General features: G+C 38.5%; 1 protein-coding gene across 2 annotated transcripts in view; it reads left to right on the forward strand.

The window, feature by feature from the left end:
* The window catches only part of GALNT1 (polypeptide N-acetylgalactosaminyltransferase 1), an 87230-nt gene that overhangs the window by 52447 nt on the left and 21631 nt on the right, over positions 1-13152 (forward strand). For both annotated transcript variants that reach the window (XM_039698715.1, XM_039698716.1), the window contains exon 5: positions 10294-10460. In XM_039698715.1, coding sequence (XP_039554649.1) covers positions 10294-10460 — 167 coding nt within the window. The remainder of the gene's footprint in view (positions 1-10293; positions 10461-13152) is intronic.

A 13152-nucleotide genomic window follows, 5' to 3' on the forward strand; every position in this document is an offset into this window, starting at 1 on the left:
GCTTGACATGACAGCAAAGAGTAAAAGATGGATGATCAGGAACACTGGAGTCTTGTCTTGATTTTGCTGAAGAGGAGGGAGGCAATGAATAAAATAGATGCCAGTGAGTAAAGTACATGTTCAGCTCTGCCTGTGTGCTTTAGATTGGTGTTCAGGCTGGAAAGTAGAGGGGTTGGAAGCATGAAATTTGCACATGTTGTATGACTTGGTTTGGCTCTCAGTGCTGTTGGAGGTGACTTCAGAAACCACTTTGCAGAATGAAGAATGAGTATTGTGTTCTAAGGCTGAGCTTTTCAGCCTGAACTCATTAGTTAGCAATTTGTGGAATATATAAAACTTTTAAGTAGACATTTGTTCCCTGTTGTGAGAGTTTAAACCAAATTCTGAGATTTTTTCACTTGAAAAGAGCTGCTTAAAACACTTTTTTTTCCAGGCACAAGCAATCAAGTCTTTAAACAATGAAGGCATAGCTGTGACAGAATGATTTTTGTGTTCATGTAAGCTCTGGTCCCCACTGGAGCTTGTGATGCAGTGCTAGTAGGGTGTCACTTTTGCAGGTCTATATTTCTTGGAATGGTGATGGGCTTTCTCAAGCAGACCTGCAGCAAGCAGGAGTATCCACGCTCCTTGCTGATCCCTCAGCAACCCTTTTTCCAAGGCTACAGGTTCTAGACAATTTGGCATAAAAGGTCTTCCTTTTCCCTTTTTCCAGTTGGTATAATTTTGACAGAATTAAGGTATGAGATGTCTTATTTTACCTCGGTTAGTTCTGCATAGACTCTGGATCTTTTAACTATCATTTTCTCAAACTGTCTGTGCTCAGGAAGGTAGGTGAGCTGGTATTTTGAGTGCTATAAAACATGTTAAGGTGTAATCAGAGTTTTTAGCCAGATGACCCTATGTATTTTGAGTCAACTGTGTTTAAATCCATACAAATTACAGCCTCAGCCACTTAATGGAAAAAAGAAAGGTGCCTATTTCTGAGATCTTCATGTTTAACTGGTTCATTAATGTTGTCAGATTTTTTTTATTGGAGCAGTTTTTTCTGGATCAAACTACCCTTCTCAGTTCCTGCTGCCAAACTTGCTTCCACAACTGGGAGAAAGTAGACAATTTTCCAAGTTAAAAGCCATTCTTCCACGTTACATGTATGCTGTGAAGTTCATGACAATTATGTTGGTCTTCTCTCTGAGTAAATCTAGTAAAATAGTAATTCTGACTGATTCTGTCATATCTTTGGTTAGAAAGAACAGAATTTAGATTTCAGCACTGTTAATTAGATGATACAATATAATTTTTTTCAGTTACCACAATGTGGTTTTCACATCTGTGCTTTAAAAATGTAATGTTGATTTTAAGTATGACATATGCACGTGAGAATATACTGGAATTCAGAATTTTATGTTCTCAAAGCAAATTTATTTGCTCTATACTTTAGGATACTATAGTTGAATCAAAATATAACACATCCATAAAATTAACACAACCTCAATGTGAGGAAAATAGCTTGAGTAGAACTATTCATAGTAAAACAAATGAAGGCACACATGCAAGAGTGTAGTCTTGGGACTCAAGTGTGGTATTTCATGGGTTTTTAAAAGATAGCACTCAAGGCATTTGCTTCTATATGAGGCCTGTAAAAGTGTGCTCTCTACTTAGTTATTTAATTTAGGACAATAGCTAAGGGGTAGTTTTATACTATATATAATTTGGTATAAATGTCGACTGCAGATGAAAGACATTTTCTCCTCACTTCCGTTGATACTAAGCTGATGATTGTGTGGCCTGGATGTTCACTGGCTGGATGGACACCAAAAAGTAGAAAAAAAATATGTTTGTTGATTGAGCAAACTGAAGCAACACTCACAGCAGCCATATAACTACCAGATCTGGTGGAAAGAAGGGGATGGGACATAACTATAATGGCAAAAGGTGGGTTTATTGCTTTTGGCAGCAGCCCACAGTTGCATTATGTGGAATGTGGTGGGGAGAAAAGCTTTCTTTTAGAACATGAGCATTAATATCCCCATGAGGCCATGGGGATTTAAGCTCCATAAATTGTGATATACTTTGTGAACTTCGGTAATCATTTAGCTCAGGTCATAGTAATGTAAAGACAATAGAAAAGGAGCAAAGTTGTCAGCATAAGTGGTGGAAGACTCAGGAGCTTTTGACTTAAGCTAGAAATCCAGGCTGTTAATTAACCTGGCATCTGTAGAGAAATCTGCTGACCTCATCACCAGCTGAAAGTGTAACTTTCAGCAATGTCATGGAAGTCTGAAAACATGTGAGGTATTAAAGACTTTACCGTTCTATCAGGCAGGAATGTTTTTTCATCTGGTTTTTGTGGTGCCTATAGCTTGTTACTGGCCTCTTGCAGAATCAATGTTTGGAATTGTTCTTGTTCACATTGATTTAGTGAGTTAGCTGAAAGAAATTCCCTATAAACCTTTTCCCTAGAGAAAGCTTAGAGGGAAAAAATAGCATTAAAAATCAGCTTACTTCCTGTAAACAGTTTTGGTGTTTTTTTTAGGTGGTGGGAGGGGGTTACACTATACACACCCACGCACACAGATGTGTGTGTGTATATATATGTATACCCAGATGTATATGTGCACAAACTCTTGGCAGTCTGATTCTTAATTGCAATCTTCTTATTCATGCTCATCCATTTTGGATGAGCTACCATATCCTGAAATTTATTCAGATTGTTAGGTTAGGTATGGAAAATAATTGGTCTAGAGATCTAGGTTCAACTTCAGTCTCTGAGGACAGAATTGGTTTTACTTCTGTCAAGAGATGCTTTTCTGTGATTGCTTTCAGGATAGGGAAAATAGTCAACTGCAGCTACTATTATTTTTGTGAAGCTCTGCTTGAATTCTGTAACCACAATGGTTTTAAGAACCATTTTGGATTTTGTTTTCAGGGTTTAAGAAGATTTCTACTTGACTCATGAGATAATGCGACCTTTCTTATATCCAAATCTTTGAGATCAGAAGAAAGGAAAATTTCATACTCTTGATGTCAGGTAAATTATGTAATACTATTGAAGGCAGATATTAAGCAGGCTGCGTTGAAATGTTTAAATAAGGCTAAGGGATTTGTCTGCATCCAGGGCACCTGTTCAGATAGAATAATTGAAGTCGTGATATGAATTACAGAAAAGAAAGCCTCTTGCTAAAACAAATTGTTCTGATTTGATTGGAAGAAGAAGATTCAGGGTAGCATGAAGTTTGTTGCAACCTTATCTGCAGTGCTTTCTCTTTGTTCAGTTGCAAGTTAAAGCTGTGGTGCTATGCAAAATCTGAGTAGTGAAATGTGGTTTGGCATGTTACAACAGCTAGTGATCCCATGTCTCTCAGAAGAATTGCTTTTAGTCCTTTTAGCTGCATTGCTTCTATATGAAAATCAGATCTTTATCCAGCTTGATTGTCTTCAATTTAGGACCTTGGAGTGTTCTTAAAATTTATGGAAAAAACAGATTTATTAGCACCCCCTCTTAAATGATATTATGAGGCTGCTGCTTATACTCTATGATCTTTGTGGGTCCCTTCCAACTCAGCACATTCTGTGATTCTGTGATCCAGGAAAGACTAAGTCAGTGTTTACCAGAAAAACATGTGACTTGAGTCTTGGTGGTTCTTGATGTAGTAGATTTTCTCTGACACCCTGCTACAGGGCGTACTCCCTTGATGGAAATATAGGTCAGTCTCAGCAGCTTCAGGGTGACTCTCAGAGTCTTATTTCAAAACTTGTTTTCACCTGGATTTAAGTAGAGAGGAGGTTTCTTGTTGGGCATAGCTGTGCCTCAGCTCTGTAACATTAACTTTATTGCAGGCTATAACTTAAAGCATATGAGCAGGTAAGCAATGGAATACTGACATTTTATAGCACTGCAGTGATATTCATCAGATATCAGTAATTAAACCTGAAGTTTCATGAGGGGAGTTCAGATTTTCTGATTTTGTTTTCTATCGATCTAGAATTAACTTTTGTAACCTCAAAGGAAAATAAATGTGTGTTTTCAAGTCAAAGGATACTGATGTTTACTTTCCAGAGACTCTCAATGTATTTTAATACTGAAATGTGAGTTGTTTGTACTGCATCAGTAATATTAAACAAATTTATTACAGAGGCTGTGCTGTGTAGTATTTCCTCAATACTTCAGCTCTAACCTGATTTTCAGCAAGACTTGGATTATTCCTATGTGTCATTGTCAAATTTAAGTCCTGAGATGCAGTTTATTTATAACTGCAGTTTTTATTTATAACTGTTGTTTGTATCATCCAAGATGAAAGATTGTATTAAATTTGTAAGATGACTAAACATGCTTCCCTTCCTGCCCCAATCTGTTGCTGGTTCAGCTTTCAAAAATGCATTGGCACTGTGTTATCGTACTGCACGTACGAGCACCAATCTGAGCTCCACTGGGATTTCCTAACTGAGCTGCTCAGTGCACAGGAGACACTTCTACTTGTGTTCCATCTCTGTCCTTTATCAGAGTGCTCTGGGCTGTGTGCACTGGGCTAGAAAACAAGGATTGCATACATGTTTTACTGCTGTTAATGTTTTTGAGCCATTGTAAATTATTGCTCATGGCTTGTTCCTTTGAAAGGCTGGTGGAATATGGGAATAAAACTGGAAACAAGTAGAGCAGATCATAGCTCAGGTAGTGTCTGACTCTGTTAATTTTTGTGATTAGGTGAGTATCAGTGGCCTTGTTTTGAACAACCCATATTAAAAAACAAATTCCAATGTGTATCTTGTTGTCTCATTTCTCCTCTGTGGAGAACAACATGTTGGCAGTATCAGAGGGGTAGAAACCTTCCCTGTAATACCTTAGATATTTAGCATTTATTTCTAATGCAGACTATAATTATGCCCTCATCTTTCTAGAAAATGATCTAAAATTTATTTCATATTTTGTCTCAGTGAAAGAGGTTTTCCTCATTGTGTCTCACTGCATGAGCATTATGGTAGTGTATAACTGATTTCCTCTAAGACCTCTTCCCTGCTTGTAGCTTTTTTTGGGATGTGATTTTTTTTAGTCTATGAAAAGGTATTTAAGAGCTATCCAAATAGTAAATCCTTGTTTTTCACTTTCAGAAATGATTTAGTATGTGTTTGAAGGGTGTGCAGAGATCACTACTAATATTGTAAATATATGTCTTTCAAGATTTGCCAACATTACGCATGTAGCACTCAATCTTAGGTTTCAGGAATAATTTCTAAGTAAATTGATCCATGAATGCAATTTTAAAATATTGATAAAATGCCAAGTGCTATTCTGTAATAGGATGGCTGCACAGTTGCAGAGTTTTTCTAATGTCATATTTGGAATATTTGTCAAAGACCCAGCAGTAAAATGAGAGAGGCAGCATGAGGACAGTATGGGTATTTTCCCAAGTTTCTGGAGTCTCAGCATGCCTGGCTGTGGCTAGGTGGGTAGCTTTTTATCTCTGAGCTGGACACTGAGGAGATCAGATGGGTATTAGAAGAACTTCACCTTCTGATGAATTCAATTGAAGCATCTTGTAGGATCATGTGGTAGATTTCTTCTGCCCTTGCAGTGGTGAAGTACATTTGTTCCCTTATTCCCTCTTTGGTATGAGAGAAGAGAGGCTTCCAGTTCTGTCATGTGTGGAGAAGGATTGAGTGTGTATGGTTGTGATGTTGTAGAAAGTGCAAAATGAAAAGTTGTCTTCTTTGCCTGCAAGTTTGTGCTGAAGCAACAATTAAACTCTGAGATTTAATGGCTTAATTTTATTTGGACATAATTGCCTTACTTGTTGTCTCTTCTGGTTATTTTTGTAATGTCTCCTGTGGACTATTTGTACTCTGGGCTGAAAGAGAATGTAGGAAAGCAATTTATTCAGAGGATCTTCAGATGCATTTGAAGTAGCATAGGGTAGTTTTCAAGTGGTTATACTTAGTCCATTGAATAAAATTCTCTCAGGATTTTTTCCTGAACATCTTCCCATGTAAAACCTGCAAAGCTTCTATGAAAGATTCAACTTATGCCTTCACAAAGAGTCACAATAATGGACAAGCAAAACAAAACTTATAGTAGCTTTTAGCCTTTCATTTAAAAAAAGCTTTTGTAATGGACTTAAAACTTTGGATTCTGGGTACAGGTTGTCAGGGACAACAAAATGTGTTTATTTTACTGTCATTGGTCTTCTTTAGCAGTGATATAGATAAATACTAGGATTGGTCCACCTTTCTTTGCTTTTAGTTCATTAATTGTGATTTCAAGTTATAAAGTATTCTGGCTTCTAACACTGCCCTGTGTTCTTGGGGAGATGTGGACTTACTATGTAGTTGTAATGAACTGGGCCAAACTATTCTCATAGAATTATGGAATCATGGAACAGTATGGTTCGGGTTGGAAGGAACCTTAAAGATCATCTAGTTCCAACCCCTCTGCTGTGGACAGGGACACTTTCTCCTAGACTGGATTGCTGAAAGTCCCATCCAGCCTGGCTGTGAGCACTTCCCAGGGTCATCCACAACCTGGGCAACCTGTTCCAGTGTCTCATCAGCCTCACAGTAAAGGATTTATTCCTATTACCTAATCTAGACAGATCCTATTTCAATTTAAAGCCATTCTCCCTTGTCATGTCATTACAGACTCTTGTAAGAAGTCCCTCTCCAGTTCATTTATACCCTCTTTAGGTCCTGGAAGGTCCTATAAGATCTCTCCAGAGCCTTCTCTGCTCCAGGCTGAGCAACCCCAGCTCTCTCAGCCTGTCTGCATAGGAGAGGTGCCCTTGAACATCTTTGTGGCTTTCCTTGCTTCAACAAGTGCATGTCCTTAGGTTGAAGGTCCCAGACCAGAATGCAGTAGTCAGTACTCTGAATATATAATGCAAGATTGCAAAAAGATGAAATTCTGTGAAGAGTAAGTGTAAGCATCCTGCAAAGGTCAGAGCAGAGTTATGTCTTTATAGTGGTGTTTTTGTAAAACAGCTTTAAAAAGCCTAGGTATTAAACTTAATTATTTTTTCTCACATCTGATTTTGATGTGAGAAAATTTTAAATATTTGATAATTTTAATTCTATTTCCTATGTAATTTTCCACTTTATTTCTGTTGTGAGCTGGCAGCCACTCGCTCACTACCCGCACAGTGGGATAGAATCAGAAGGGTAGAAGTGAAAAAACTTATGGGTTGAGATATTCAGTTTAATCGAGAAAGGAAAAGCCACAAAAGCAAGGAATTCATGCACTGCTGCCCATGGGCAGGCAGGTGTTCAGTCACCTCCAGGAAAGCAGGGCTCCATCACCTGTAACAGTGACTTGGGAAGACAAACATCATTGCTCTGTGTCTTAACAATCTGTGCTTTTTTTTCTGTCTCTGTTTGTATTTAAAATATATTATGTTTTGGGGGAGTTTCCACAACCTAAATAATGTATGGAGTCACGTTAGCTGAGAGTTTGCATCATCTACAGTGAATGCTGTAGATTAAAGGAAGGATGATGCATTCCATGAGGAGTAGACATTCTCAGCTGCTGTTTGGAGTCTTCATTAAATTACTGGGGATGGTATGCCTTCCTAATGTTATGCACTCAATTTTAAAACAGTTTGAGGCATGATCCAACAAAAGGAACATAATGTATTAGTAGCTCATTAAAATTCAAATTGTCCTTAATTCATAGCCTGTGTGTCATACCCCTCATGGTTTTATTCTGCTTCTAATGTTGCATAACTTGGTTGAAGCTAATGCTTTATTTTAAATTCTATAGTACTCCTTTCTGGGGTAATTTGTTTTCAAATGAAAGACAAAAGAATTCTTAATTTAAATGTTTGTTAATAGAAAAAACATGAGGTTTCCTTAGAAGGCTAATGTCTAATCATGGGCATCAAGTGTTCTATTTTATTTGTCCTATGTTCTGCAGCAATATATTCCTGGGGCAGAAGGAGTTACTTGTGGTTTCAAAATTCATAACAGGAGGATTTATTTGTATGTATTCATAGCTATTTGTAGAGATATAGCTAAAAGGTGTGTATATAGAAGGGCAGGTAAAAGGAGTATTAAAAATCAGATCTCATCATTTCAACCCTTTCATTTGTCTTGCCTGCATCAATGAATCCAGAATAATTTCATGCCAAGCACTTTTTTAAGAATAGCATCCAAAAGTGCCCAGCCAGTTTGGTTATGAAACCACCCCTGTGTGACTCCTGGCAGCCTTTCACGTGTTGGCAAACAAGTGCCATGGGTTAAAGCCAGCCAGCAGCCAAGTGCCAGCGTAGGATCATCCTGAACTGTTACCCCAGGAAGGGCTGACCTCTGGGAGTGAGAATGGACACGTTTCATTTTGGCAAGCTGGAGATTCACCTTCTGCAGGACAGAGCAGGAGGAATGCCTTACAACGGGGAGGAGGGTCCCCAAAAAATTCCTGTAAGCCTTCCTGTTAGTGCTAAAAAGTTCCCCCTCAAGGACAGATCTCAAATGTTTTGGTATATTTATACTTCAGACAGTGCAATGCTGTGTAAATATTGTAGCCCTGATCACCTGGCTTATGTTTATACCAGCTCATTGATATGAGCTCAGTAAAATAAAATCTTCTGTAAAACCGTGATGAAAGGTAAGGCTGAAGATGAGAGACTTCATACTACAATAGTAGATCCTGTGCCTATCCCAGCATGATATTCCTTGTGAATGACACATTGTTACTGCTTTTCATAGAGAACTGCTAACAGGCTTCTCTCAACTTTTTTACAAAAATTCTTCCAAAAAGTAGAGGAGCAATTGGTGGATTTGTATTACTATTGTAGCTGAAGGTCTACAGTCAGAAACTTATTTTCTGGTCTAGGGAGCAGTGCAGCAGAAGGAATAAAACATTTTGAGTTTAAAGTAGCAAAGTAGACTGAACAAATGACAAACATGGGGATAAAATTATTTGGCTTATGATTGAATTTTTCATCTGAAATTCATAGTGTTTTTGTGAAAAGCTATTTTATTTTTCAAGGTATACCAAAGAAGTAGCTTTTTCAGTTGCCATGCTTTGCAAGTTGTTTTTGTTTTTTTGGGTTTTTTTTAACATGTAAAATGAATCAGGATAACATAGGGATATATGGAAGCTTTCCATAAAGATTTTATAATGTTCAGTTCAGTGTGATGAATAATTAAATTTGGCATAGTTGCATAATAAGTAGGCATAATATTGAAGGCAGATAGTGCCTGATCCAACTGCTTTAATTCTCAGAAATGGTTTCACAGAACCCCTTCCAGGTATTTCTTCATTTGCACCTGGACTTACTGATCCTTTCTGAGATGTCTGTGCATGCTGGGCTTTTGTCACCACCTCAGAGCTGAACTGCTGGTTTGTGTGAGAGCTGCTCTGAGAAGAGCTCTGGCTAAATGAGTTATCCAGCTAATCAAATATTGATGTTGGGAGCCCAGTTCTGGCTAACATTCCTTGTGTCACTGTTTGGCATGATGTTGGATGCTGACACCATGATCCTGTTGTATTGGCAGGCTGCTCCTTAAGCACTGCTTTTGGATATTTAGGGTAGAGGATATGCACTCTGTGCTTCTCAAGCCCTTGGACAGTGCTGCTGCTAGGATAGTCATGAATACTTGTTAATGTATTGTAGCACTTAGATCAGGTTGCATTCCAGTGAACTGACTCAACAATTTGGGATCTAATAAAAGCTTTTTTGTTGAAATAGATCTCCGTTGAGTATACTTCTTTTTACACCTCGGTGTTTTCCTTCTTTTTGAGATCTGCATATATCTCTTTAATTTGGATTCTTAAAGGATTAATAGCATCAAATCTTACATAAGTAACTGTGTCATTTTTAAATGTGCAGGAGGAGCAGATCTGTGCAGAGAACACTTACAATTGTGTGGTTACTTTTTAGAGCAGAATTGGAATTTTTTCAGAACTGTGATTCGTACTTTGTGTACAGTGTATTAATTTTCCTAGAAGATAATGAAAACATAATTTGTTTCAAAATAGCATTGCAGAATGTGAAAATTTTGGCTGCATGTGGGGTTACTTGAAGTGTATGTCATAGTTTACATAAATGCCCTATATATGCTGTTGGGAGAACTAAACTTATGGTTTTTCATGCTAACTTTGGAAAGTGAATATAATTTTCTTGTAATTTGGTGAACTTTGTAGCACTTTGAGCATGTATAAAATATGTACTTTGTGCTCCTTTGTCACATTCTGCATAAAATTAATATATCTGGGATGTTAGTAGCAATCCTCAAGAGGGAAACCTGACTTGCAGCTGTAACTAAAGGCTTGACCTCTACAAATACCTGCTTTGTTTTGGTTTACAGGTGTAAAACGAAGGTGTATGCAGACAACCTTCCCACCACGAGTGTAGTCATCGTGTTCCACAACGAGGCCTGGAGCACGCTGCTGCGGACGGTGCACAGCGTGATCAACCGCTCGCCGCGGCACATGCTGCAGGAGATCGTCCTCGTCGATGACGCCAGCGAGAGAGGTGAGCACGGCGCCGGTGCCCGACCTGCCACTCGTTGTGTCTCGGGGTCTCCTCTGGTCAAGCTGACCCCGAGGGGTGTTAAAAAGTCTCTTTTCCACAACCCAGCTGTCAAAGGATAGATCAGAAGTCTTCGGCTGTCATTCTCAAGGTTGTTTATTATTTCTCATCTAAAACCTTCTCTGTCTGGCCTGCTGAGGTCTTTTCTGCAGGTCAGTCTGAAGCACACTCCCTACCCATGAGGCAGGTGTTGTCTTTTATACTATGACCTACATATTTGATATTCACAGTTGTGTCCCAATACCTATCACCTATGTTAGACAGTGACTTTCTACTCTACACCAATCCCAACATGCTAGCATCACCAAGAAGATGGAGGCTAGGAAGAAGAAGGAAGAAGGGCAGGACAACGCCCAAATTCCTCCATCTTGCCCCCTAGACCCCCATAGCAAAATTCTTCAAAATTTCACCTTTCACTTCTATGACAACTACTGTTATGCTACTTAAACTTTTGTGACTTGTAATTCTTCATATAAAGTTGGTAATTTGCTCTGTGGGTTAAGATAGAATTCCCAGGTGTCTTTGGCTTCCTGCCAGGGTCTTCAAGCCCCTGCCAGGATTTTGAGCCATCCAAGGCATCCAGAGGGATGTCCTGGGTTCTGACAGTTCTGTTTCAAAAACTGAAGCTGACTTGATGTGGGCTTAGCCCTCTTCAGCAGAACACAGCACCTGGGGCAGGTGAAGGCAGAGAGAGCAGTGCCCATTTTGAAATACAAATGGATCATTCTGCTGGTGTAACTTCATCTGTCTGGTTACTTTTCTGTTGGCAGCATGGACTTTGTGTTTTGATACAGTTTTAGTGTTTTGCATTTAGAATTTGATCACATTCATACAGCTTGAGGGTGTTTAATACTTGAATCACTTGGTGAATAATAGCAAAGGCAGCTCTATTTGTTGTTATATTTTTACTGTCACTGCCACCGTTACGCTCGGTGTTCAGAGGGATCAATTTTGATTATTCCATTCATAGGAAACTAAAATTCAGTTTCTGTGCTGCAACAGGTTCGAGTCCTTAATAAATAGTGCTCCACATGAAAACTCCATGCTACAGAATGACATTTGCTGTGTATCATAAGCAAAATTTGAAGCTGATTTAAAAAAAAATTATATAGTTTTTAATCTTCATAGTATTTTTAATTGCAATCTATTAGAAATAAAAATAATATTCTGTATAATCGTTAACATTTAATTTTGGTTAATAGTTGATATTTGGCTTGTTCTTTACTTAGTATTTCTTGATGGTATGGGTTATGAAGTACTTTTTTTCTTTGTGTTGGCAAAAGGAGGTGACAGGGTAATACAAGTTTAGTAAATAAAACATGTCTACATTTTTGTATTGATCTACCTTTTTTTTCCTCTATTTTGAAAGTTTTCTACTGGAACCAGTATAGTAGGCCACTAGAGAAAAAGTCTTGACAGTCACCAGTTGTAGGCTGTATCAGAAGGAATTCTCATGTGTGAGTCATAGAAGGATTTTACAGCATGCTGACATCTCAGCCTGTTGCTTCTCATTCTAGTGATGCAGAATTCATGTTTTGCTGCCTATGGTAATTCCAGCTTCAGAGTAAGATGTCTGACTGTTGTCCAGCTGACAAGATCTGCCCAGGATCTGCATGTTTGAAGAGAGGTGCTGGATTTGCCCCAAGTAGCCCCATGATACGCGGGTTACAGTGTAAGGGGAGGTTTTAGGATTGTTAGGAGCTTACAGTGGTTAAGGGGAGCTTTTGTAGCTGAAGAGCTACAAGTGGGTTTTTGCTCTGCCCCTTCAGGCTGTGTGTGTTTGCATGATGCCTGGCTGGTTGGCTGGGTCGCTGTGGGGCACAGCTGCCTGTGGAGCATGGACAGATCCCATCAGCAGCTGAGCTCGCACCGCTCAGCTTTCCTGGGGAAGCACAGCACACTCACTCGGGTTGTGTTTGCACACGTCTCTGCTCCTTTCCTCTCTTGAGCACCCTTGCTTACTTTTGCTTTTCCTTTTTTACCCAACTCTAAGTGATTCAGTTAATTCCAGTGCAATTTGGAAGAAAGAACAGGAGCATTAAATACAATTACGTTCCGGCAGCAGAGGAGAAATGCCTATGCAAAGTGCCACAGAAACGTGTTCCAGATTAAATGAGAGGCATGATCAAATTTTGCTTTTACAAAGCAAAACGTCAAATTTTTGCTTTTTGCACTTGTGGGAAATTTGTAATTATACTTCTTGATTAGCTGTAGTTTTTAACCTTTATGTAAAAATTCTACATTTTATTTATCAAAACAGTTCTTAGCACTAATTCAAGTCAGTGCTAATTATTATTTGTGACAGGTCAGCTTTCAGTATGACCTAGAAATAAAAAGCAAACTAATATTAGAATATGTAGACATCATGTCACTTATGTTTTGCCTCTTCAGTTTCTGTTTTAGAAAGAAATCAATTTCAGCATAGCAATAAGATGTCCTCACTATGAATCATAGAATTTTAGTCCACTTAAAAAAGCATGTGGCTTTCTCTAGATAAATTTTCTGTCTCTGAGTTTGGTAATAAAAATATATTAACTTAATTCCAGGCTGAAAGATAGAGCATTTCATACTTTCTTTGGTGCTGTTACTGAACCTGTTCCAGCATTTCTTTTTGAAGCCTGTGATCTTCATTTCA

Source organism: Passer montanus, unplaced genomic scaffold, assembly GCF_014805655.1.
Source record: "Passer montanus isolate IOZ18808 unplaced genomic scaffold, ASM1480565v1 scaffold129, whole genome shotgun sequence".
In the NCBI taxonomy this organism is placed as follows: domain Eukaryota; kingdom Metazoa; phylum Chordata; class Aves; order Passeriformes; family Passeridae; genus Passer; species Passer montanus.